The 24,234-nt window shown below is 35.4% G+C and overlaps 1 protein-coding gene across 5 annotated transcripts in view; it reads left to right on the forward strand.

Moving 5' to 3' along the window:
• C1H8orf34 (chromosome 1 C8orf34 homolog) overlaps positions 1-24,234 on the forward strand; it is a 457,453-nt gene that overhangs the window by 76,586 nt on the left and 356,633 nt on the right. For 4 of the 5 annotated variants that reach the window (XR_006353330.1, XM_043968402.1, XM_043968396.1 and 1 more), the window contains exons 2-4: positions 5,463-5,610; positions 12,765-12,896; positions 17,174-17,302. Coding sequence is in view for 4 of the 5 variants with exons in the window: in XM_043968402.1 (XP_043824337.1) it covers positions 5,463-5,610; positions 12,765-12,896; positions 17,174-17,302 (409 nt within the window). In the remaining variant the exon portion in view is untranslated. The remainder of the gene's footprint in view (positions 1-5,462; positions 5,611-12,764; positions 12,897-17,173; positions 17,303-24,234) is intronic. The other variant, XM_043968425.1, reaches the window with a different exon arrangement.

Here is a 24,234-nt window from a genome sequence, read left to right on the forward strand (position 1 = left end):
GTCTGTCTGTCTGTATTGATTTATTTGTAAAGACATACTAAAGATTAAGTAACTTTGCCCAAAATCTCAAAGTTACTAAGTGGCAGAGGATGTATTAGAATTCAGTTTTCTCATCTGTTTAATGGGGATAATCACACATCACTGAAGTATTGAAGTATAATAATAGGTATCATTTCAGTTATTCTGAGTCTGTGTAGAATTGGCTAGAAGGCTGACCTAGGAGTTAAGGTTTATCTGAAGATACCAATTTAAAAAAAGGAGTGGGGCAGCTAGGTGGTGCAGAGCCCTGGATTCAGGAGGACCTGAATTCAAATCCAGCCTCAGACACTAACACTTACTAGCTGTGTGGCCCTGGGCAAGTCACTTAACCCCAATTGCCTCATCGAAAAAAAATTAATTAAAAAAAGGAGTTCCTGTCCTGAAGGGGACTTACATTTTAATGGGGAAGACAAAATGCACATAAGTAGATATATAAATGACACATAAAGCGCAAAACCTTTCCATGGATCTCATATTGATCATCTTGTGGATCATAAGACAATATATTTTGATTTAGCTCTAATCTTTGTTAATATAGTTTGATAATGCCAAAGAACAGATGTTATAATCAACTCAGATTACTAGCACAAATTAAATTTCGGCAGAAATAACTACTAGTAAACACAATTTACTACATCCATGTTTTTTGATATTATAAAGGCAAGGCAAAGCATAGAATGACCTTCATTTTTTTCTCCCCTATTTTATTATTCTTTTCAGTTCAGGAAATGTGTGTCCAGTTGTGAAGGGAAATAAAAAATAGGAGCACCTAGAATTATGTGAATTTTGTAGATTAAATTTTCTTTGTGTATAAAATTGTGTTTTCTGACTCAATTTTACTTTATCTATGTAGCTAGATGTTCCCTGGCAACAATGCTGTAAATCACTTTTGCATTTTCCAGTAGATGTTACAATACACATTAGCTTTAGATAGTTCAAGAAAATAAGTTTATAGTTTGAACATAAAACATAAGATGCAAAGTACCAAACTTTTGTCTCTAGTGACAAATAAGTAAATAGTTCATTTTAAACCCAATTATGGAGACTCCAAATGGAAGCTGTATCACATACAACCCTGTTTCCCTTTCTCACAAAGTTACTGAAAGGTTTGAATGAGACAGTGTATGTAAAAGTACATTGAAAGCACCCAATGTTATACAAATTTCAATGATTATTGTTTTGTCCTTCCTATTATTAAAAGTAGTAATAATGTGAATCTTGGTACTAGCAATGCCATTATTAAACTTGATGTTATCTTTGACTCTTTCACCTTCCTCATTTTTTATATTTGCAATCAGTTAAAGTCCAATTGATCTTAACTCTGTAATATTTCTCAGACCTGCCCCCTCCTCTCTATTCTTGCTGCCATTACTCTCGTGGAGACTTCATTACTATCTACTTGGATTATCACAGTAGCCTTCTAACTACCTCACCCTCTCTACCCTCAAAATTCTTATCCTTCACATCCATTGCTCATAGACATGATTTTTATGCTTTTATCTGGTCATTTTACCTTTCTGCTTAAAACCTTTCAGCGATTCATTTACCTAGATTCATTTACCTAGCATTCTAGGCTCTTCACAACCTAGTACCATTCTATTTTCCTAGGCTTTTCCTCATACTAATTTCATCCACTTAGTCTATATTCCTTAAAAACAAAACAAAACAAACAAAAAAACTACTCCTTGCTTTTCCTTGTACAAACACTGAGGTAGATATGGTTAACCTCTGTGCCTTTGCTTATACTGTTAACTCTACTTGGAATGGCTTTCTCCTCTCCTCACCCCTTCATGTTGAACCCTTATCCATTCTTTTAAGTCTAAGTTATATGGCTTTGTCTTCAGATAACAATGATCTTTTCCACTTTAGATCTATGCTTACACTTCTCAGATGAGCTGTTTATGCATTATTTTGTCCTATAATTATTTTGTATATGTGTTATATTTCTTTATTAGTTGATAAGCCTTATGAAGATTGGGAAAGGGAAGGAAAAGGGAATAAACATTTATGTAGAGCCCACTATGTGCGAGACACTGTGCAAAGAACCTTTATAAACATCTCATTTTATCTTTACAACAACCCAGGAAGGTAGGTGCTGATATTATCTTCATTTAACAGTTGAGGAAACTGAGGCAAGTGGAGGCTAAATTACTTACCCAACACTACACAGCTGGCAAGTTTCTGAGGTCAGATTTGAACTCAGGTTTTCCTGATTCTAGGTTCAGTGCTCTATCTGCTGTGCTGCCTACCTTTCCAGACAGATAAGTATTCAACAAATGTTTGCTGGGTTTCGAAATTATTATTGCTGATAGTATTCAAAGAAAGGCCATCCATCATGATTCTATAGAAGAGGTCTCTGCAGCAGGTGAAAGAGTATACTAGATGATCTCCGAGGTTCTTTTCAGCTCCATGATTTCCATTTTACTTGTCTTTATTCTTCATCCCAACCCTGTAATTCTCATTTTCACTGCAATTCATTTTCTTTTATCTAGCTACTATTTAATTGGGGTTTTGCAGTAAATCCATGGGGAAAGGAGCAAGCCTTTCAGGGTGTTAGGATGCAGGATGCTGAAAGTTCTGGTGTCAAGGGATCTAAGCCCTATGTGACCTATATCCCTTCTCTTTCACCTTGCTCCTAATCATAGGCTTTGAAAAGAAAAACAAGAAAAGATACATGTTATCACTATTATTTTAATTGGTAAATGGCAATGTAGTTACCTAAAAGTGTCACAAGACACAGTGATTAATAAAACAGTATAGTGTTCTTTTTAAAATTTTTTAAAAAATTTATTTATTTATTTAGGATTTCTTCCATGTTACATGTATAAAGAAATTTTCACATTGATTTTTAAAGCTTTTTGTTCCAAATTCTCTTCCTCCCTCCCTCCCCAATGCCCTTAAGAACTCAAGGAATTCAATATAAGTTATACATGTGCAGTCATGCAAAACATTTACACATTAATCAAGTTGTGAAAGAAAACAGACAAAAAAACTTCAGAAAGAGGAACTAACACAAACACATATCTTAAATCTGTATTCAGCTACTATCAGTTCTTTCTCTGTAGATTCATATAGTATCCAGTTCATAATTTCTTATTGCACAATAGTGTTCTGATCTAATCTCATCCCACAATTTGTTCAACCTTTCCCCAAGTGATGGGCATCACACCAATTTTAAATTCAAAATTATTTTTTAAAATTAGGATACCAACCTAGTAGTGGTATTGCTAGGTTGAAGAGTATGCATGGTTTTATAGACCCTTGGCTATAGTTCCCAACTGCTCTACAGATTGTTTAAATCAGTTTACAACTTTACCAAGAGTATATTAATGTCTCATTTTACCCCATATCCCCTACAACATTTGTCATTTTCCTCTGCTATTCTATTATCCAATCCAATAGGTATGAGGTAGTAACCAGGATTGTTTTTACCTGCATCTCTCCAATCAATAGTGAAATAGAGCATTTTATTTTTAATATGGCTATATATAGCTTTGTTTCTTTCATCTGAAAACTTCACGATTTTTTATCATCTATCATTTGGGAAATTGCTCTCTTTTTAACAAATTTGACTCAGTTCTCTATGTTTGAGATCTGAGGTCTATCAGACAAACTTGCTTAAAGTTTTTTTTTTTTTCCCACAGTTACTATTTCTAACTGCATCCCCTTCCATCCTATTCCTTCCCTTTGATATTTATTCTATTTTCTATCTTCTTTCACCCTATCCATCCTCAAAAGTGTTTTGCTTCTGACTGCTTCCTCCCCCAATCTGCTCTGCCTTCCTTCACCCCTCCCTCTTTATCCCCTTCCCCTCCCACTTTCCTGCAGGACAAGATATATTACTATACCCAATTGAGTGTGTATGTTATTCCCTCTTTGAGCCAATTCTGATGAGAGTAAGGCTCACGCCCTCCCTCACACCTTCCCCACACCTCCCCCATCTTCCGCTCCACTCCATATGGGTTTTTTTTTTTTTTGCTTCTTTTATGTGAGAAACTTTACTCCATTTCACCTCTCCCTTTCCCTTTCTCCCAGTGCATTCCTTTTCCACATCAATTTTATTTTTTAGAGATATCAATATGGGGCAGTTAGGTGGCACAGTGGACAAAGCACCAGCCCTGGACCCAGGAGGACCCAAGCCCAAATCCAGCCTCAGACACCCGACACTCATCAGCTACATGACCCTAAGCAAGCCACCTAACCCTGACCACTACACACACACACACACACACACACACACACACACACACACACACACACACACTATAAATACTTTAAAGATATCATCCCTTTATATTCAACTCACACCTGTACCCTCTGAGTATACTCCATTCAGCTGCACTAATAATGAGAAAGCTCTTATGAGTTAAAATTATCATCTTCCCATGTAGGAATGTAAACAGTTTAACCTTTTAATATCCCTCATGATTTCTTTTTGCTGTTTACCTTTTTATGTTTCTATAGGGTCTAAAACAGTATAGTTAGAGTTCTTACAGCCATGTGTACTCACAAAAGTATAGATGAGAAAGGAGAAAGGGCAATTGTGAAGACCAGAGAAAAACAAGTTAGTCTATCTATTACTGCTATGTTTAAAATAGAACCATGTAACATTATAACTGGAAGGGAACTTTGAGATACATAGTTTGTCAGACCTAGATTTAGAGTTGGAAGGAAACTTAGAGGCCAATGAATTCAAACCTTTTTTGTTTTAAAGATGAAAAAACAGGCTCATTGAGGCCCCAGATCACATATCTAGTAAGTATCTCAGGTCTTTTAACCCAGATCTTCTTGACTCTAAGCCCAGGGTTCTATTCAGAATACTATTTTTGTATTTCATTTTATAGATAAAGAAACTGAAGCCTAATAGGTGAAGTTACTTGTTAAGTTCACCCTATAAGCAACAGATACAGGGATGAAATGCAGGTCTCCTGGGTCTCAGTCTATTATTGTTTTGTTTCCACTATATTTCCCGAGTATAGAGTGGAAATCATTGTAAGTTTTGGAGATGATGTTGGTTAACATTTATTTTATTATTGTTCCTATTCCCCATTTTGTTTGCAAATGAAAACTATATATGAGAATATGGTAATTTAGAAGGTTTAGATCTTGAATTCATTTTGTATATATTCCAGTGTAAGAATTTAAATTAGATAGATTGATGTGGTGATATAAAACTAAAAATGTGCTACAAGAGGCAGCTAGGTGGCACAGTGGATAAAGCACAGGCCCTGGATTCAGGAAGACCTGAGTTCAAATCTGACCTTAGACACTTGACATTAGCTGTGTGACCCTGGGCAAGTTACTTAACCCTCATTGCCCCACAAAAAAAGAAGAAGAAAAAGGTGCTACAAATGGACTCAATGTCTTTTTTTGCTTCATTATGGTGATAACAAATATATTTTGCTACTTTTTTTTCTTCTCAGGAATTGATGACCAGGCTCATAACAGAGACACCAGACCAGCCAATCCCATTTCTCATTGACCATCTTCAGTCAAAACAGGGGCACCGCAGTCAACTTCAAAGAACCTTGTCTGGGTCTGCAGCTTTATGGGCAGAAAGTGAAACATCAGGTAAATGGAGAAAAGGCATTTTAGCTCATTTTGGGGTGGGGAAGATATTTTAAATGGATGCATATAGCTATAAATGACCATAGTCTTAGTAATTTGTAATACAATAGATATGGATAGATAGCTAGAACTTTAACTTATCTAGCACTATATTACTATGATAAAATAGGGCACCAAAGCTTTTTGAATTGGTAAATAGGATTTTATTATTTCGTGCATTATGTGTCCCCAAAGTCTTACTGCGTTTTTAACCTTTAATAATTTTATAAGTATAAATACTACTACTTTACAAAATATATAATTTGAAAGTTTATTATATATCTTTGCAATTTACCAGTTTTATAAATTTTGAATAATAATCTTTAACCTTAATTTTAGCAATTATCATTATGCATTTTGTGCTACAGTTTCTGGATGACAATTTTGCCAACAGAGGAAGACCTCTTGCAGGGGGTACTTTGGTCACTTAATCTGTCTGCACTAGACTTTTTTTTTCTTTCTCTTCTTTTTTAAAAAATTAATTAATTAATTAATTAATTAATTTTTCCATTACATGTAAAGATAGTTCTCAACTTTTGTTTATACAAGCTTTCCAATTTCAGATTTTTCTCTCCCCCTCCCCTAGACAGCAGGTAATCTGATATAGGTCTCCTGCGTCTCAGTCTATTATTGTTTTGTTTCCACTATATTTCCCGAGTATAGAGTGGAAATCATTGCAAGTTTTGGAGATGATGTTGGTTAACATTTATTTTATTATTGTTCCTATTCCCCATTTTGTTTGCAAATGAAAACTATATATGAGTATATGGTAATTTAGAACACTCAATGTTGATGATACTGTGTACAATATTCTTCTGTTTCTGCTCATCTCACTCATCATCAGTCCACGCAAGACCCTCCAGGTTTCTCTGAACTCCTCCTGCTCATCATTTCTTACAGCACAATAGTATTCCATTACATTCCTATACCACAACTTGTCCAGCCATTCCCCAATTGATGGGCATCCCCTCAACTTCCAATTCCTTGCCACCACATAAAGAGCAGCTATAAATATTTTTGTACATGTGGGTCCCTTTCCCCTTTCCATGATTTCTTTGGGCAAAAGACCCAAAAGTGCTATTGCTGGGTCAAAGGGTATGGACAGCTTTATCACCCTTTGGGCATAATTCCAAATTGCTCTCCAGAATGGTTGGATCAGTTCACAGCTCCACCAACAATGCATTAGTGTTCCAATTTTCCCACAGCTTCTCCAACATTTATTGTTTTCCTTTTTTGTCATTTTAGCCAATCTGATAAGTGTCAGGTGGTACCTCAGAGTTGTTTTAATTTGCATCTCTCCAATCAATTGCACTAGACTTTTATTGTGGCATCACATCAAAACTTCTTGTAAGCAGCCTTACTTTTTTGCCATTAGTTGGTGATGAAATTTAGGAGCACTGATGGACCCATTTTAATCACGTAGTTTAATATTCTCATCTCCTCCATAAAGGGGAAAATGGAATCTTTTCAGTTACTCAGCATCAGTTAATGAAAGTTTTTTTTTTTTAAGTTTAAAAATCAACTTGAGGGGCAGCTAGGTGGTGTAGTGGATAGAGCACTGGCCCTGGGGTCAGGAGGACCTGAGTTAAAATCCAGCCTCAGACACGTAACACTTACTAGCTGTGTGACCTTGGGCAAGTTACTTAACCCCAATTGCCACACACCCCCCAAAATCAACTTGAGTGATGTGTAGTTTAAGATGAAATTATGTTGAAATTTTTAATGAAAAAAGTATTTATTAAACACTATGTGCATGCACTATACTAAGCATTGAGTATACAAATGTAAAAGCAAAATAATCCCTGTCATCAAGAAGATGATACATATTTTTTGTATTTCTAGTTCTAAGTTCTCCTTTCCTACCCATTGAGAAAGCAAGAAATATGATATTCATCATCCATATAAAGTCATGCAAAAATATTTCCAAATTAACCACATTGTATAAAAAAGCAAGAAAAATTTAAAAAACAAATTAAAACAAATAAAACAAAGAGTAAAAAATATATATGCTACTTTCTTCAGAGTCCATTAGTTCTCTATTTGGAGGTTGATAGTATTTTTAATTGTGAGCCCTTTGGAATTGTCACTGATCATTTTATTGATTAGAGTAGTTAAGTCAGAGTTGATTATTGTTTTTCCAATTGATGGGCAATCCCTCAATGTGTAACTTTTTGCTACTACCAAAAGAACTGCTATAAATATTCTTGTACATATAAGTTCTTTTCCCTTTTCATTTATGTCTTTAGATTGTAAACCTAGTAGCAATATTGCTTGGTGAAAGGGTATGTACTTTTGGAAAAAGTTCCAAATTATTCTTCAGAATCGCTGGGCCAGTTCAGAGCTTCAGGAACAGTTGACTACTGTACCTATTTTTCCATATCACCTCCAGCATTTCTCATTTTCCTTTTCTGTCATCTTAGCCAATATTATGAATATAAGGTGGTAGCTTAGTTTTCTTTTAATTTGTATTTCTCTAGTTATTAGTGAATTAGAGCATTTTCATATGACAATTGATAGCTCTGATTTCTTCTGCTGGAAAATGCCTGTCCATATCTTTGATTATTTGTCATTTGGAGAATGGCTTATTTTTATAAACTTGGCTCAGTTCCTTTATCATATAAACTTGCTGTAGTCCCACCCCCACCCCCCACATTTCTTCTTTCCTTTTAATTTTGGCTGTATTACTCTTACTTATATAAAATATTTTAAATTTAATATGATGAAAAATTATCCATTTCACTTCCCATGATCCTCCCTATCTCTTGTTGGGTCATTAACTCTTCCCTTATCTATAGATCAGGCAGGTAATTTTTCTGTGCTCCCCTAATTTGCTTATATCATCTTTTATGTCTAAATTATAGAAACTTTTGTGCTTATCTTGGTATACAGTGGGAGATTTTTGTTCTATGCATCATTTCTGCTAGTTTTCCTAGTAGTTTTTGTCAAAGAGTGAGTTCTTGCCCCAATAGCTGGGATCTTTGGATTTATCATACACTAGGCTCATTTATTTCTGTAAATTGTGTATCTCATCTTTTCTACTAATTAACCACAGATTTCTTATCCAGTACCAGATTGTTTTGATGATTATTCCTTCATAGTATAGCTTGAAATCTGATACTGTATGTTGAATTTTAATAAGAAAGATATGCATATTTAAAAATTTTAAACAATTAACCCCTTAAATGTTGTTAGTATTACTTAGGAACATATATTAGCTCTTTTAGGATATTAATTTTCTATTTGGTGCCTTGAACTTTTTCTTACCTTTACAATAGCATTTTCCCCTTTTATGGAGAAGATATGAATTTTAAACTATGTGATTAAAATCCATCAGTGCTTCTAAATTTCGTCAACAACCAGTGGCAAAAAGGAAAATATATTTTTAATTAAAATCTTCACTAGAACCCAAGTTTTTTTCCCCAATTTCTTTTGCAGTGGTATTACTTTGACCCTGTCTATCAATAATAATATTAATCTTTCCTTCTTCTTAAGCTCTTTAATCTTTCCCAGATGGGATTGCTAGCATTGACTTAGCATTGAGTCAGTTTTATTGTTTGTTCTACTTTGACCTGGATATTTCATTTATTGGGTCACTATCCTATACTCTTGTCCCATAGTCCTTGATTGTTTTATCTTTTTTGGTCCCTTTTAAAATTTTTTGGTATAAGTCCATACTATTTAGAACCAAAAGGCATGTTATGGATTAATTTGAATGGGACCATGACAATCTAGTCAACCCCACCTCATTTTATAGGAGAGGAACTTGGATCTAGAAAGGCAAAAAGATTTTACCTTCTACTAATGGCAGAGCCATGGCTTGAAGTCCTGACTTTTGGCTCTAAATTTAGTGTTTTTTCAACCATACAATTCTGTGATTGAGTCCCCACCTGATACATTAATCGCTTCATTAACTGTATTTCCTTCCCCAATAACCCAATCTTCTTGTAAATGGACACGGATTAGCCAGTGCCTAACGGCCTAAATACTGACTACCTACTTTCCCAAACCTTTGCTGATCACTTGCAATACTCTTTGTTAAATGAATATCTGGGGTCATGAGTCAGAGTTGAAATTTTTGTAAATGGTATTTATATCTCACAAGAACAGTATGAGATACTTTATCAAAATCTTTGCTAAAGTATAGGTAAAAGGGGTAGCTAGGTGGTGCAGTGGATAGAGCACCGGCCCTGGATTCAGGAGGACCTGAGTTCAAATCCAGCCTCAGACACTTAACACTTACTAGCTGTGTGACCCTGGGCAAGTCACTTGACCCCAATTGCTTCACTAAAACAAAACAAAACAAATAAAGTATAGGTAAATTATATCCATAGTTTTGTTCTTGTCTACTGGTCAATAGTCCTGTCAAAAAGCAAACTTAAATTAGTTTATGATTTGTTATAATCAACAAATATAGTTATCTATATTTGTTTAGAAGGGTTCTGTCTCTTTGTAATCACTATCATCCTTTCTAAATGTTCACTATCTTTTAAATCATCCTTTCTAGAATTTTCTCAAATTCATGGGTCTATAGTTTTCAAACTCAGCTTTTTTCTTTTTTCTTCCTTCTTTTTGTGTTTGTTTGTTTGAAATTTGGGCACCATTTTCCTCCAGTCTGGTGATACCTCTTCTATTTTACATCATTAAAATATCACTAATAGTAATAACAATTTCCTTATTCAACTTCCTTGTTATTCCCTTAGTTCTCAATTCCTCCAAAGAAGTATTCCTTTTAGGTATTGTACAGTCACTGTACATAGGCGGCTAGGTGGTGCAGTGAATTGAGGGCCAGGTCTGGAGTCAGGAAGACTCATCTTCCTGAGTTAATATCTGGCCTCAGACACTTACTACTTATATGACCCTGGGCAAGTCACTTAACTCTATTTCCTTCAGTTTCCTTATCTGTAAAATGAGCTGGGGGAGAAAATGGCAGATTACTCTACTATCTTTGCCAAGAAAATCCCAGATTGAGTCACAAAGAGTCAACACGACTGAATAACAGCAAGTCACAGTAAATAATAAGGATATATTTCTTTTTTATTATTAATTTATGGAATAAAGCAAACATATAACATAGTACAATAAAAAGATTATTGCAAATGAAACTAAATCTACTATGCACAACTTGCATATGAATATACAACAAAATATACAACAAAATTATCATGTAAATTTCTTTCTTTTCTTTCTCCACCCTAGAAATGGCTACCATTAGATATCAATATACAGTGTACACACACACACACACACACACACACACACACACAGACACACACGTGCGCGTGCACGCGCACATGCACGGATGCATATTGATGGATGCATATATATATATACATATACATATATACACATACTATATTTACACATATATATATAATTATTCTATACATACTACTATTGATCAGTTATTTGGGTGCAGATAGCATCTTTTTTCATAGTCTTTTAAAGTCAATTTGGGTATTTATAATAGTCAAAATAACTTCTTTGTTCAAAGTCTTTCTTAAGAGAATATCACTGTTACTGTACACAACATTCTCTTGGGGCGCTCATTTCAGTCTTCATTATTTTATGTAAGTCCATGTTTTTCTACAATCATGAGCTCATCATTTCTTATATCACAGTGGAATTCCATTACAATCATATACCATTACTTGTCCAGCCATTCTCCAATTGATATATTTCAATCTCAGTCCCTCTGGATTCAACTTCCATCTACTTCTTAGCACTAACTAGTCTCTTTATTTGTATCTTTGTCAAAGTTCCTTTCCCCTGTGCTCCCTCACTTCATTTCTCTCTTCTAGGTCAGTTGGCCTTAGTCCTAGAGAACTAATAACAGTTCTTAGGATATTGTTGCCTTCTCTACCAAGCAAAGGTTGGAAAGAAAACTGAACAGCTGTTCTCACAGCTTTTCTTAAGCCTCTGGGCACATTATCAGACTTTATGTCTTTGGATTGGAGCTTGTTTTTCTACATTTGGATATGTTGCCTGATGTTGTTTTATTGAATCTATCCCCTCATACTGTTTATCTCCTTTGCCACCATATGTATAAATATGAATATAGGGACTAGACTTGTTATTTCATTGGTACAGAGAGCTTCCAGATGAGGAAACTTCCTTTATCAGTATTGATTGTTACCTTTTCTCAAACTCTTAGAGAGCACTCTAAAGCACTGGGAAGTTAAAAAGACTTCCTTAGGGTCACACAATTAGTATTTGCAGAGGCAAATTTATAAGAATGTTCGACTATTTTTCATTACAATTTCACTGTAACTATATTAAATTTTAACATAGTCATTCATATTAGTAGAAACACCTACAAAAGGGCAGGTTGACAAAATTTGGGAAGCTCGAACACACTAGAGGGAATACATATTTGAGGTTTTATGGGAAATTCATCAAATGTTTCTAAAAGGCATATTTTGGCCAATATGAGGAAGAATTTCCTAATAATTAGAGCCATTCAAAAGTGGAACATGATGTTTCAGGAGAAAATTTGTTCCTAATAATCAGAAACTTTGTAGCAGAAGCTAGATGATTCATTGTTCAAGAGGAAATTTATACTTGGGGTACTGGGAGCCATTTTGGTATCATTGGAAAAGCACAGGAATTGGAGACAAAGGATTTGGGTTGCATTGCTATACCCACTTCTTACTAACTGTGGGATCAGGGACAAGTCCATAGGTCCCAGTTTTATCATTTGGAAAGTGTAGAGGTTGGATTACATAATAACCAGAATTTTTCCAACTCTAATTCTATATTCCTTAAGGAGTCGCTATAAACCAATTTCAGATCTCTCATTGCTCTTGACAGTGTATAATACTATGTAAATAAATGTAAATACAACTAAATATTTTCCTAGGTCATTTAATGATAATGTAATGCATCTTTCAAAAAAAAATCACAATAACTTTGGAGCTTTGAGTAGAATCATCTTAACAATATTTAGATCTACATTTTTTTTTCATGTTGGAAAGGGATTATTTTTTCCATTATTTGACTTCAAGATTTTCTAGGCTATGAGGTAGGTCTTTGCTATTTCCATTGTTATACCTGTTGGGAATTATTTATGAACAAGCATAAAAAAGACATAACAGAATTTTGTTTGGATTCTCTTTCAACAGAACACAAAGGAGCTAGAAGAGACTTCAGAAGTTATGATAAACCCTGGCAGGTAAACGCAAAGAAACCAAAGAAGTCCAAGAGTGACCTTGCTGTGTCTAATATTTCTCCACCATCACCGGAATCCAAATCATGTAAGAAAGTTTGTTAACACATTTTCACTCAAAACCTCCAGCCAGTCTAGAACATCCAAAAAAAGTAAAAAGAATGACTGAGCCAAAACTTTTTACTCTAAAATTCTGGCCACAAACCCTAGTGAATTTTCTTTCTACTTCATTAGGAATGTTATGTAAATGCTAGTTAAGACTGGAAAGATAGAACACTGGACTTGGAATGAGAAAGGCCTATATGTGCACTAGCCAGTTATGTATCCTGGGACAAGTAATCTTAACCTCTCTAAGCCTCACCTTCCTCATCTGGAAAATGGACATAATGATTCTTGCATTCCTTATGTTTGTGGGTTGTTATGAATATTAACTCATGCAATGTTATTCAGAGCACTTTATAAATTGTAAATTTTTAAACAAATGTGTTTTATGCATACTTATAAAAATTAGCATTGATTTAGAAATGTTATCTTGAATACAATTCTTTGTTTAGGATTTGATTAAGTTTTAAGGGGACTTTGGTGAAGATCTCCATAGTCTAGTGAAAAGACAAATTATTAGCCAGTTGCAGCTTGGACTAAGGAAACTTCCTAACACTTTTCACTTTGTGGGTGATTGGTAAATTGGCTGTATTGTCTGCGTTAATGGCAAAGAAAGAAAGCTGTGAGTGTGTGTGGGAAAAGAGAATAGGATGTTTGGGGTGGCATTTGAGGTAACTTTGTAGGTTCTAAATACTGGAGAAAAGTTATATTGCTTTGTGAACTTGGTCAAAATTACTTAACATTCTGAATCACAGAATCTCAGAGTTGGATAGCACCTCAAAAGCCATCTATTTGACCCAATTCTGAAAAAAAAATATTTCTATAAAACATTTTACCAAGGATTCACCTACCTTTTGATCAAAAACCTCCAGTGAAGGGGAAGTAAGTCAACTTTGAGATAGTAAAGTTGACATCAACCATAAATTTGCATCTTTTAAACTTCCATTCCTTGAAACCGGTATAGCCTCTAGGCCTAAATATAAAAAGCATAATTCATCTTCTGTGTAACACCTCCTCCTCAAATCTAGATATCATGCCATCCTAAATTTTCTCTTCTCCATGCTGAGTATCCCCAATTCCTTCAACTAATCATTATTTGTCATGGATTTGGGACCCTCATCATCCTATTTACCCTCCTTTGGGAGTTCTCCACCTGGTCCATTTCCATTGTAAAATGTGACACCCAAACTGAGTACAATGTTCCAAAAAATTAGTGACCAGGAAAAATAAAACAGTTCTGAACACTAGATGTATTAGCTTCTTTGGCTGTCCCATTTATTGATATTGAGCTTGCAAATCCTTAAAATCTCCTTTTGTTCAAGAAGAGTTGATATTTGAACCCAAATGTATGACTTTACATTTATTTCTAGGGGCAGCAAGGTGGCACAGTAAATAAAGTGCCGGGCCTAGAGTCAAGACAACCTGAGTTCAATTCCAATCTCAGACATTACTAGCTGTGTGACCCTGGTCAAATCGCTTAACTTCTGTTTGCCTCAGTTTCCTCATCTGAAAAAAATGGGAATAATAATAGCACATATCCCCCAGGGTTGTCATGAGGAAACAATGAGATAATATTTGTAAAGCATTTAGCACAGTGCCTGACACGTAGTAGGTACCATATAAATATCATTATTATTTATTCTTATTAACTCCTGTTGGTTAAAATGTTCTTTAAACGGAAACATATTTCATAGTCAGACAATAATTATGGAGGCATTTTGTATATTTAAAGAATAAGTAGGTAGTGGTCCTCCATACAATTGATTAAAGTTTTTTTAAAATAAGGACTTTTCAAAATATTTTCATACACTTCTAGAAGTCTTTTTGTTAATAATTATATTATTCCCTCAATCATATGTTGGTTTGAGTACACATTTTGTTAATCCACGTGTTTTTTTTCTCTGAATCTATCATTCTATTCCTTTTGAAAATAGAAAAAAACCAAATTTAACAATTCATTATCTGACCATCTTTCTGAAAAAACGTCAGTATAGCTGTTTCTGAAGATTTTCTGTGTTGTATGTTGTTGCCTTGCATTTGTTCTTCACTTATATTTCAAAGGCAGTTGGAGGGAGATCTACAAACTGACATCTAGGATGGCCCAGATGATCCACTTCTAGGAGCATAAATATGAACTAATTATCCCATCTGTAAGCTTGGGAAAAAAAAAAATACCTGCCTAGGCCTGAGCTAAATCCAAGGATTACAGATGGTATTGTTTTCATATTGATGATTAACATTTCTTACATTTTCTTTTCTTTTTTTTTTTGGTCAATTTTTCCATTTAATTTGTGTAACTCTTAAAATGCCAGGAATGATATACTAAGATTTTAGGGACAACATATTATGTCATGTCCTGGAGTTTTCAAAATCATTTGAAGAAACTTTCCATTTTGTTCTATAGTATTCCTTGAATCTATGCATTTTCTGAGAAAAAGTTGTTTATTTGAGAATTCCTATTGCCTCTTGGGGGCCATTATAAAACCTGTAATTTTTTTTAAAAGTTAGGTCAATTAATAGAATTAGTTTGGTCCAGCAGACCTGTTCAAATTCCCCAAAATATGATCATCTTCTGATGAAGAAGAGTGATGGATCACTTTCCTTTTTGAAAGGATTATAAAGCATCTTTGATAGGTATTTTTTGGCTATATATGGTTCACAAATATCCTGAGATAAATAGCAGAAAGTTGAAAAAAATACAGAAGATGAAACGAATTCCTTATTAATCAAAACAGCCATCATTTCTACATCCCCACTGATGCTTTTATATCTGTGTGTATACATATATACACATATATACATACATAATTACATATACATACATACACATACACACATAATTATATATTCATAATACACATACATAATTACATATATAATACACATATATACATAATTACATATACATACATACACACATACATACGTGTATATATTCCCCCATATTCCAGTATTCCAGAATGGTCTTTCACTTTATTCTATTACTTTCTAACCAAGCACAGCAGTAACATGAACTTTTCTTTATAAGTGATGGAGAAAGAAACTAAGGGAATCTGGAATAGACAACTGTTTCTGGGGAAAATGCTAATCCTTTTTGTGTGTGTATGTTAAAAGCTTGTCTTTCATAACACATGACAAATTAACTATCATCTGTGGACAAACTTAGGAAGGAAAATGAAGTATTTTAGTAGTGCTGAGTGGACGATTATCCAGTGAAAATTGCAGGGGGGGGTGGGGGTGGGAATTAAGCAATGTAATGAAAGCAGAGATGCAAAACATTATTCCTTCTGTAACTGCCAGACCAGAAGGTCCATCTCCCCGTTCTTCTACCAGTCCAATGATATCCATAGATATAATGAGTGATTCTTGTGTCAAAGTTGAACACCATAAAATGCATCCTGAGAAAGACAAATTTACTTGAGGTGAAAGAGGAGGAGAGACCACTGAGAGAGATCATGATTCTGGGGCATGAGGCTCATGCATGAGGTGTCCTCCGATTGTGTCGGGGAAGGGATAAACAATAACCCTGGAAAACTGCTGGCTGCTGTTAAGGAAGGGAGATGGTTAGGAGCAGTTAGGAAGGAGCTCATCTGTGGTGAGGTTGAAGGGACTAGTTAAAAAACAACCACAACTAATAAATTACTAAACATAGCTGTTTGTCTCTGTTGAATGAAAGCAAATGCTCTCAGCACCTTCTGAATTTCAATGACCTATGGAAAAGTCCAAGTTACCCAGACTTTGATAAGGCTCCACTGATATCTGTGGTAAGCTAGTATTAGTTGCAGTGGCAGTAGCATGAGGATCTAATCCCAGAGGTTCAGACCATCCCACCTGTTGATTCACTTACAAAGTCTTAATCCTTATTTTTAATCCCCATCATGAACCCCAGCTAACAAATTGGAGATCAACAAATCTAGAATTCCTCTCTAGCCTAAATGGAAGAAATGTGAAATTGCATACTGGTTTAACCAGTAACACAGAACAAAAGAAAAAAATGTTTTACCTCCATCAATACTTGATCAATATTTGAATTTCTTTCTAGGCATGAGTTCCTCTTTATTCACTAACATAGCTTTCTTACCTGAATTGTCTTTGTGACTTTCCCACACCATTTTCAATCTCCTCATCCCAGAGAGCAGCACTTTTTTAAAAATGTTGAACACTAGATCAGCTACTTTACATTATGATAATAAATTTATTGTATCATTATACAGCATGTTTGTAGAATGATCGATTAAATATCAATTTTTTAAAAATACTTAGTGCCAAGGTCAGTGGAGCATCCTAAGTGGAACTGGCGGATCAGACCAGAAAGCCACGACTTTGATGAATTAAATCACATCCTTCAAGAGAGCAAGAAGCTGGGGAAAGCCCTTGAGAATCTCTCTAGAAGTAAGTTCATTTATTTTGATTATAATATGATTCTCTAACCAATTCCAAAAACACAAGACATTTACTGATATTGGCAGTAAATAATTTCTACCACTTTATTATGATTTCTCCTCCACTAATGTCCTACTTTGATTTGTAAACCTGGCATGGAGGTGATCATGGGTTTTCAAAAGCTAAACCAAGAGACTGCAAGCTCTGATACCTCTCTGAAAACTGGGAAGAGCTTCACTGTATGACTGTAGTAACAAATGTATGTCTTACAAACAAAAACCATTTCATCTAAATTTAAACTCCTGTGACCACCAGATCTTTGGGCCCCGGGCAATGTACATTTTTGGCCCTAGAAATTTGCAAAAGGTATTTAGTAATCTGTGTAGGTCTTTGTCTGCTTTAACAGAGAAGAGTATGATTCCATTGGTGGAAGCAACAGAGAATTGTTGTTGCTCAGCCATTTTCAGTTGTGTCCAACTCTGCATGACCCCATTTGGGGTTTTCTTGGCAAAGGTACTTGAGCGGTTTGCCATTTCCTTCTCCAGCTCATTTTACAGATGAAGAAATGAAGACAAACAGGGTAAAGTGACTTGCCCAGGGTCACACAGTTTAATAAGCATCTGAAGCCAGATCTGAAGTCAGGAAGATGAGTCTTCCTGATTACAGGCCTGGCATTCTATCCTCTATGCCAAATAGCTGCCTATATTTTCTTACAAATTCCAGTCTCAGGGTTGCTTGGGGCAGGGGGAGGATAAAAGACTTGCCCAGGGTCTCACAGCCAATTTATGTCAAATGGAGGATTTGAACCTAGTTTATCCTAACACTGAGATTGGCTCTCTAGACACTGCCATTCTGCCTCACAGTAAGTACTCTTATCAATTGCATCATAGATCTGTGAAGTACTGAAGCAATTATCATTTTTAAGATAGGCTAGTTGATTCTTAGAGCATAGGTAGGAAGAGCTGGTAAATTGTCCAGGTCACATGCTTTTGTTGATGCACTTTGATATAACAGAATGGCTGTAGATATAAAGCTGCAAAAGTCACATTTTGGGTAGTTACCTAACTTATGTCCCCCAAAATGTCTCCAACATTTTTCAAAAATTTCCTGCTACACAGTCTTGAACCCTAGACAAGTAGGTATTTCCCTGAAGCTCTCTTTTTGGATAGGGCAATTAGCTTTTTTGCCTCAGTTTCTTTAAACTGTAAAAGGGGGATAATAACGGAACCTACCTTGCAGAACTGTTGCGAACATCAAAAGATCTCATTTTTGTAAAGTGTTTAGCACAGTGCTGGAACATAGTAGGCACTTTTGTTATTCTGTTTTTTTTTTCAGTTGGGGCCAACTCTTTGTGACCCCATGTAGAGTTTTCTTGACAAAGATGCTAGAGTGGTTTGCCATTTCCTTCTCCAGCTTACTTTACAGATGAGGAAACTGAGACAAAGAGGGTTTAGTGACTTACCCAGGATCACATAGTAAGTTTCTGAGGCTAGATTAGTTTTTGGTTTTTCCAGACTCCAGGCCAAGTGCTCTATCCACTTAGCCACTTAGTTTTCCAGAGTAAGCTCTATATCAATGCTTACTCTCTCCCCACCCCCAATCAACCATGTCTGCACATGCAAATTTCCACTTCCTCCAAAGAAGATCCCATAATGAAAGATTAGAATACAGATGTAGAAGTTCCACTGTCCTTGATGGTAAAAAGTGTTCATCAAAAAACCTGGATAAGCTTTTATATTGTTGTTATTTGTTTCCTTTTTTGTTTGTTGGTTTATTTGGGTTTTTTTCTCCTTCTAGACAGTCTCTAAGAATGAAATAATTGCCTAAGCTCGGTTGGGTCGCTTGCTAAGTTTTTTTTTTTTGTTGTTGTTGTTGTTGTTTTTTTGTTTTAATGTCGTTTTTTGAGGGAAACTTGGGAGAGCTCAGGCAACTTCCTGGCTTCTCTCCTCCATCTTGGCTTTGCCCCCAGAATCTTACAAAGTTTTCTTTAAATAAGTTTCATTACTTCCATTGCTTCTTCTTGTTTTATGAGGTGGTACTGCTCAGAATATTTTACCATATTGCCCTGTAAGATTTCACAAATGAGTTTATATTCCAAACTGGAGCTGTTTGCAAAGCACCAAGGATGGCCCAAGTGTTAACAAAGGAGGCCCATGTCAGAGACAACACAATTTTGAAGGTTTTGCAGGAATCAGTCTCAAAATATCTCAAGGAAAGGAAGTTACCAAAGGTCTAGGAAATATAGGAAATATCTTAGATCTTATTAATACTCCCAAAATTGTGATGATGAGAACATATATAACTACTGACTACTGGGTCATATTTAAAATGTGTAGAAATGTTTTGTGAAAATATACCTATATCAGAGGAATCCTTGATTGGGGTATTGAGATACCCCATCTCTTTATAGATTCCCTGGAGGTTATGAGGTCCTTTTGCTTGTGGATAGCATTTCTCTGATTGCATTTCTCTGATTGCATCAACCTAGGAACACTTCAGAGACTCCTAAATGAGGTTCCTAATCATAGGACTTGAGAGTTGAAGGGAACCTCACTAACCATCTGGTCCAATCCATACATGAAACGAATCTCTACCATAACATAGCCAAGAAGTGGTCATCTAGCTTTTATTAGAATACCACAAAGGACAATACCACTTAAAAGTAAAGGGAAAAAAAAAGTAAAGGGAAAAAGGAAGGAAGGAAGGAAGGAAGGAAGGGACAGAGGGAGGAAACAAGCATTTATTAAGCACCTACTATGTGTGAGGCACTGTGCTAGTGCTTTAGAAAGATTATCTCATTTGATCTTCACAATAATCCGGGAAGGTAACACTTATTGTTTCCATTTTATAGTTGAGTAAACTGAGGCAAAGAGAGGTTAAGTGATTTTCGCAGTGTCACAAACATACACACACATATATCTGTGTGTATACATATGTGCATGTGTATACATAAAGCTCACTAAAGGCTTCAGAAATGTTTTTTAGTACAATTGCTAATCATTCCACTCAATCCTAACTTGAACTTTCAAAGTGTGTTTGTGCGTATGTATGCCCAAATATAAGACTTTACATTTTCCCTGATGAATTTCATTTCATTAGATTCAACCTACTGTTCCATGCTGTCAAAATTCTTTTACATCCCAATTTTGTCATCCAGGATGTTAATTATCCTCCCCCACCCCAGCTTTGTGTTGTCAGCAAATTTCATGATCATGCCATTATATCTTTGATATAGAGGTAGGAAGATCTGAATTCAATTTTGAACTTAGGTATTTGCTAACTGTATGACCCTTGACAACTCATTTAAACTCTATCATCCTCAATTTCCTCAACTATAGAAATGGGGAGAAAAATAACACCTACATCCCAAGGTTGTTGTGAATATAAGATGTTTATTAAGTGCTTTGCAAAACTTAAAATGCTACATAAAAGTCCAGCCATCATTACTTATCAGTGTAGATAAAAAGTGTTAAACATCCAGTGGACTAACTATAGATCCCTGAGCTTGTTCAAAGGGGACCTCCTGCATCACTTACATTGAGATAATAATAATAACAATTACTATTTTTATAGCATTCATAAGGCACTTTACAAATACTCTTATTTGTTCCTCATAGCCCTGGGTAGTAGGTGCTACTATTATCTTTGTTTCACTGTTTAATAAAAACTGGTGCAAACAGAGGTTATGTGAATTCTTCAAGTAAGTGTCTGAGGCTAGATTTTACCTCAAGGTTTTCTGACTCCATTTTCTGACTCCAAGCTCTGCCCATTGAATCACCTCGATGCCTCAACAATTGCAACACTTTGAATCTATCCAGCCAACCAGTTCTTAATCCATCAAGATGAATTATGATCTAGCCCATACTTCTCCATACTCTCCACGAAAAAATAGTACAGAGTATTTTATCAAAAGTTTTGCTAAATATATGGGTGAACTATGTCCAGAGCATTATCCTCATCTACAGATTTAGTTAATTTCAACAAAGAAGGGAATGAGGTTAGCTTGGCATGACTTGTTCTTGATGAAGCCTCATTGGAGGCTTCACCACTTCCCTTTGCAGATATTCACCAACTCTCCTTTTATAGATGTTTTCTAGAATTTTTTTCATACTCATTGGCCTATAGTTTTCAGATTCCATTCTCTCTCATTTTTTGACTGTTGGAATGATATGTGCCCTTCTCCAACCTTTCTCTTCCATTGTCTTTCACATATCACTGACAGTGTTCTAGCAATCACAGCTGTCAGTACTCACAGTACCTGAGGGGTGGGGGTGGGGTCAGTACCTGAGAGTATGGTTCATTTCTACTAAGTGACTTGAATTTATTGGCGGAAGCTAAGATGCTGTCTTATTTTTGCCTTATCAGTGGAAGCTAGGTGGCACAATAGATAAATGGTTGTTTGGATTTAAAGTCAGGAAGACCTGAGTCAAGTTCTTCCTCAGATATTATTTGTTTAACTTTGGACAACTTACTTGACCACTCTTAGCCTTAAATAAGAAAAATAGGACATACCTTACAGGGTTGCTGTGAGGATCAAATGAGATATTTACAAATATTTAAAGTGCTTTGCAGATTGTAAAACAAATAAATGTTAGCATCAGTGTAATCATCATCATCATCTTGGGTATCGACACCTTGTTAGTTTTTGTTGTTATTAATCGTTGTTGCTGTTCTATTTACGTTACAGAGGACATTCCCCTTGTCAAAGACAAACAAACAAAATAACAATTTAGCAGTGCTGCTTTGTCTCTGTGTTCAGTTAGCATTGTCCTGTACACCCCAGCCAATGTCTTATTCTTTTTTTGGTCTTCCCTTTATTTTCAATATAACAACAAAAACAACAAGGACAAAGTATTTTTTGTTGTTTTTAGCATTAATCGCCAGCCCTAGATCACTCTGAGTGATAGGATTCTTGGCACTGTTGATAGAACTTTGCATGTTCATTTTATCTCTGTTATCTAGTCTTACGTCCATCTTCTGTACATTTATTTTCTTTAAATCTAAGTTGGTTGCAGAATTCTCTGTGCATCCTCCTTCATCTCTTTAGACAAATCCCATTTGTTCTCACTGGAATTTTTTCCCTTAGTGTTTTCAAGATTACATTCTTGAACACCTCCCATCTCTCCTGTGCTGACTCCCCTGTAGCATTTTAGACCATGAAATCCTTTCCTCTGAACTCTGTGACATCTCCCTTCCCCAAATATAACATGCATGTAGACTGTGCCTGGATTTCCTCTCCTCTACTGCAAACTCGAGGTTGGAGTGGTCCCCAATTTGTCCAACAAGTAATCAACTCTGTTAATTTGCTTTGCTCTATAATTTTTCCAGGTACCTTTTCTTACTTACCTTGTCTTGTCTTGCTTATATTATTTTGTCTTTATTCTTCTTGTGTCTACTTCTGGTTCTGTTCCCTATTCTGCCTTGATCCTTTTAGAACTTCCTTGATTGTCCTTGACCTTGCTCTTCTTTCAAATAAGAATGGAATCTGAACCAATATTTGTTCATGGATTTCATTCTCCATCATATTTTCCTTAATTTGCCCCACATTTTCCCCAAACTCCTCCCTGAGTTTAACCTCTAACCTACTTATTTATCCCAAATTATTTGAGATCTCCTGTAGAATTTCCTTCTTTTTATTTGTCTTGAATCCTCTGTTCTCTGGCTTCTTATATCACCAAAGCCAGAAGAAGTAAATTACTCTGGAGCTTGGGGTCCAGGCTATGACATGCAATCATGTGTACAACCTATCGAGCTTCTCCAGCCATATATATTGGATAGACGTTGCAAAGGCATAATGAATTGTATCCATTCCCAGAAGTAAACAAGAAGAACAAAATAAGTTGGATAATTTTAAAAAAAAATGTGACTTGCCAGTGTTTTAATGATCCTAATCCTTGAGTCAAAGATCCATGTTTTTATTTTTTTAGTTAATAAATGTTTTTATTTATAGTCTTGAGTTCCAAATTTTATCCCTCCTTCCCTCCCTCCTCTCCCCACTCCCTGAAGTGATAAGCGATTAGATATGGGTTATCCATGTGCAATTATATAAAACATTATAATACTAGTCATTTTGTACAGAAAACTTGAATAAAAGAAAAAAAGTGAAAAATAGCATACTTTAGTCTGTTCAATCAATATCAGTTCTTTCTTTAGAGGTAGATAGTATGTTTCATCATTAGTTGTCATTCACAGTTCTTCATCAAACAATATTGCTATCTCTGTGGACAGCATTCTCTTGGTTCTGCTCATTTCACTATACATCAGTTCATACAAGTCTTTCCAGGCCTTTCTGAAATCATCCTGCTTGTCATTTCTTTTGGCATAATAATATTCCCTCACCATCATAGATCATAGCTTGTTTAGCCACTTCCCAATTGATAGGCATTCCTTTGATTTCCAATTCTTAGCCACCATAAAAGAAGCTGCTATAAATATTTTTGTACCAATTCCCTTCAGGAGGAATGGAAGATCCATGGTTTTAATGGAAATTTCTTCCAATGATGATGTGCAGCTGAAAGTATTGGAACATTTTGGACCTTGAAGAATAAAAGTGTAGGATCACCAAAAGTACAACAGAGATATGAGTGGTGGATACAAGTGGGCTGCAATTCCTTACAAATAAGGAATTATGAAGGACTAGCAGTACACAGAATATAATCAATGAAATATGTAATCCAAAAAGTAATAGGTTTATCAAGTAGCAAGAGTGAAGTGTGCCTAAAAGAGAACCTATGTATTTTATTGGTATCATTTTGTTGTCAAGAAAAATTTGTGGCACATGGTGTTGGCTTCAGAGGAAAATTTGTTGTAGGACATGAGTTAGAATTGTGCAGGCTTGGTGGGAGTAGATGTTTTGGGATTTGCATTGTTGGAAGGAATACTTATGTTGTTGAGATCACAATTCCATTGGAGTATGCTTATAGAAATTATATATGCAGATA

Source organism: Dromiciops gliroides, chromosome 1, assembly GCF_019393635.1.
Source record: "Dromiciops gliroides isolate mDroGli1 chromosome 1, mDroGli1.pri, whole genome shotgun sequence".
In the NCBI taxonomy this organism is placed as follows: Eukaryota; Metazoa; Chordata; class Mammalia; order Microbiotheria; family Microbiotheriidae; genus Dromiciops; species Dromiciops gliroides.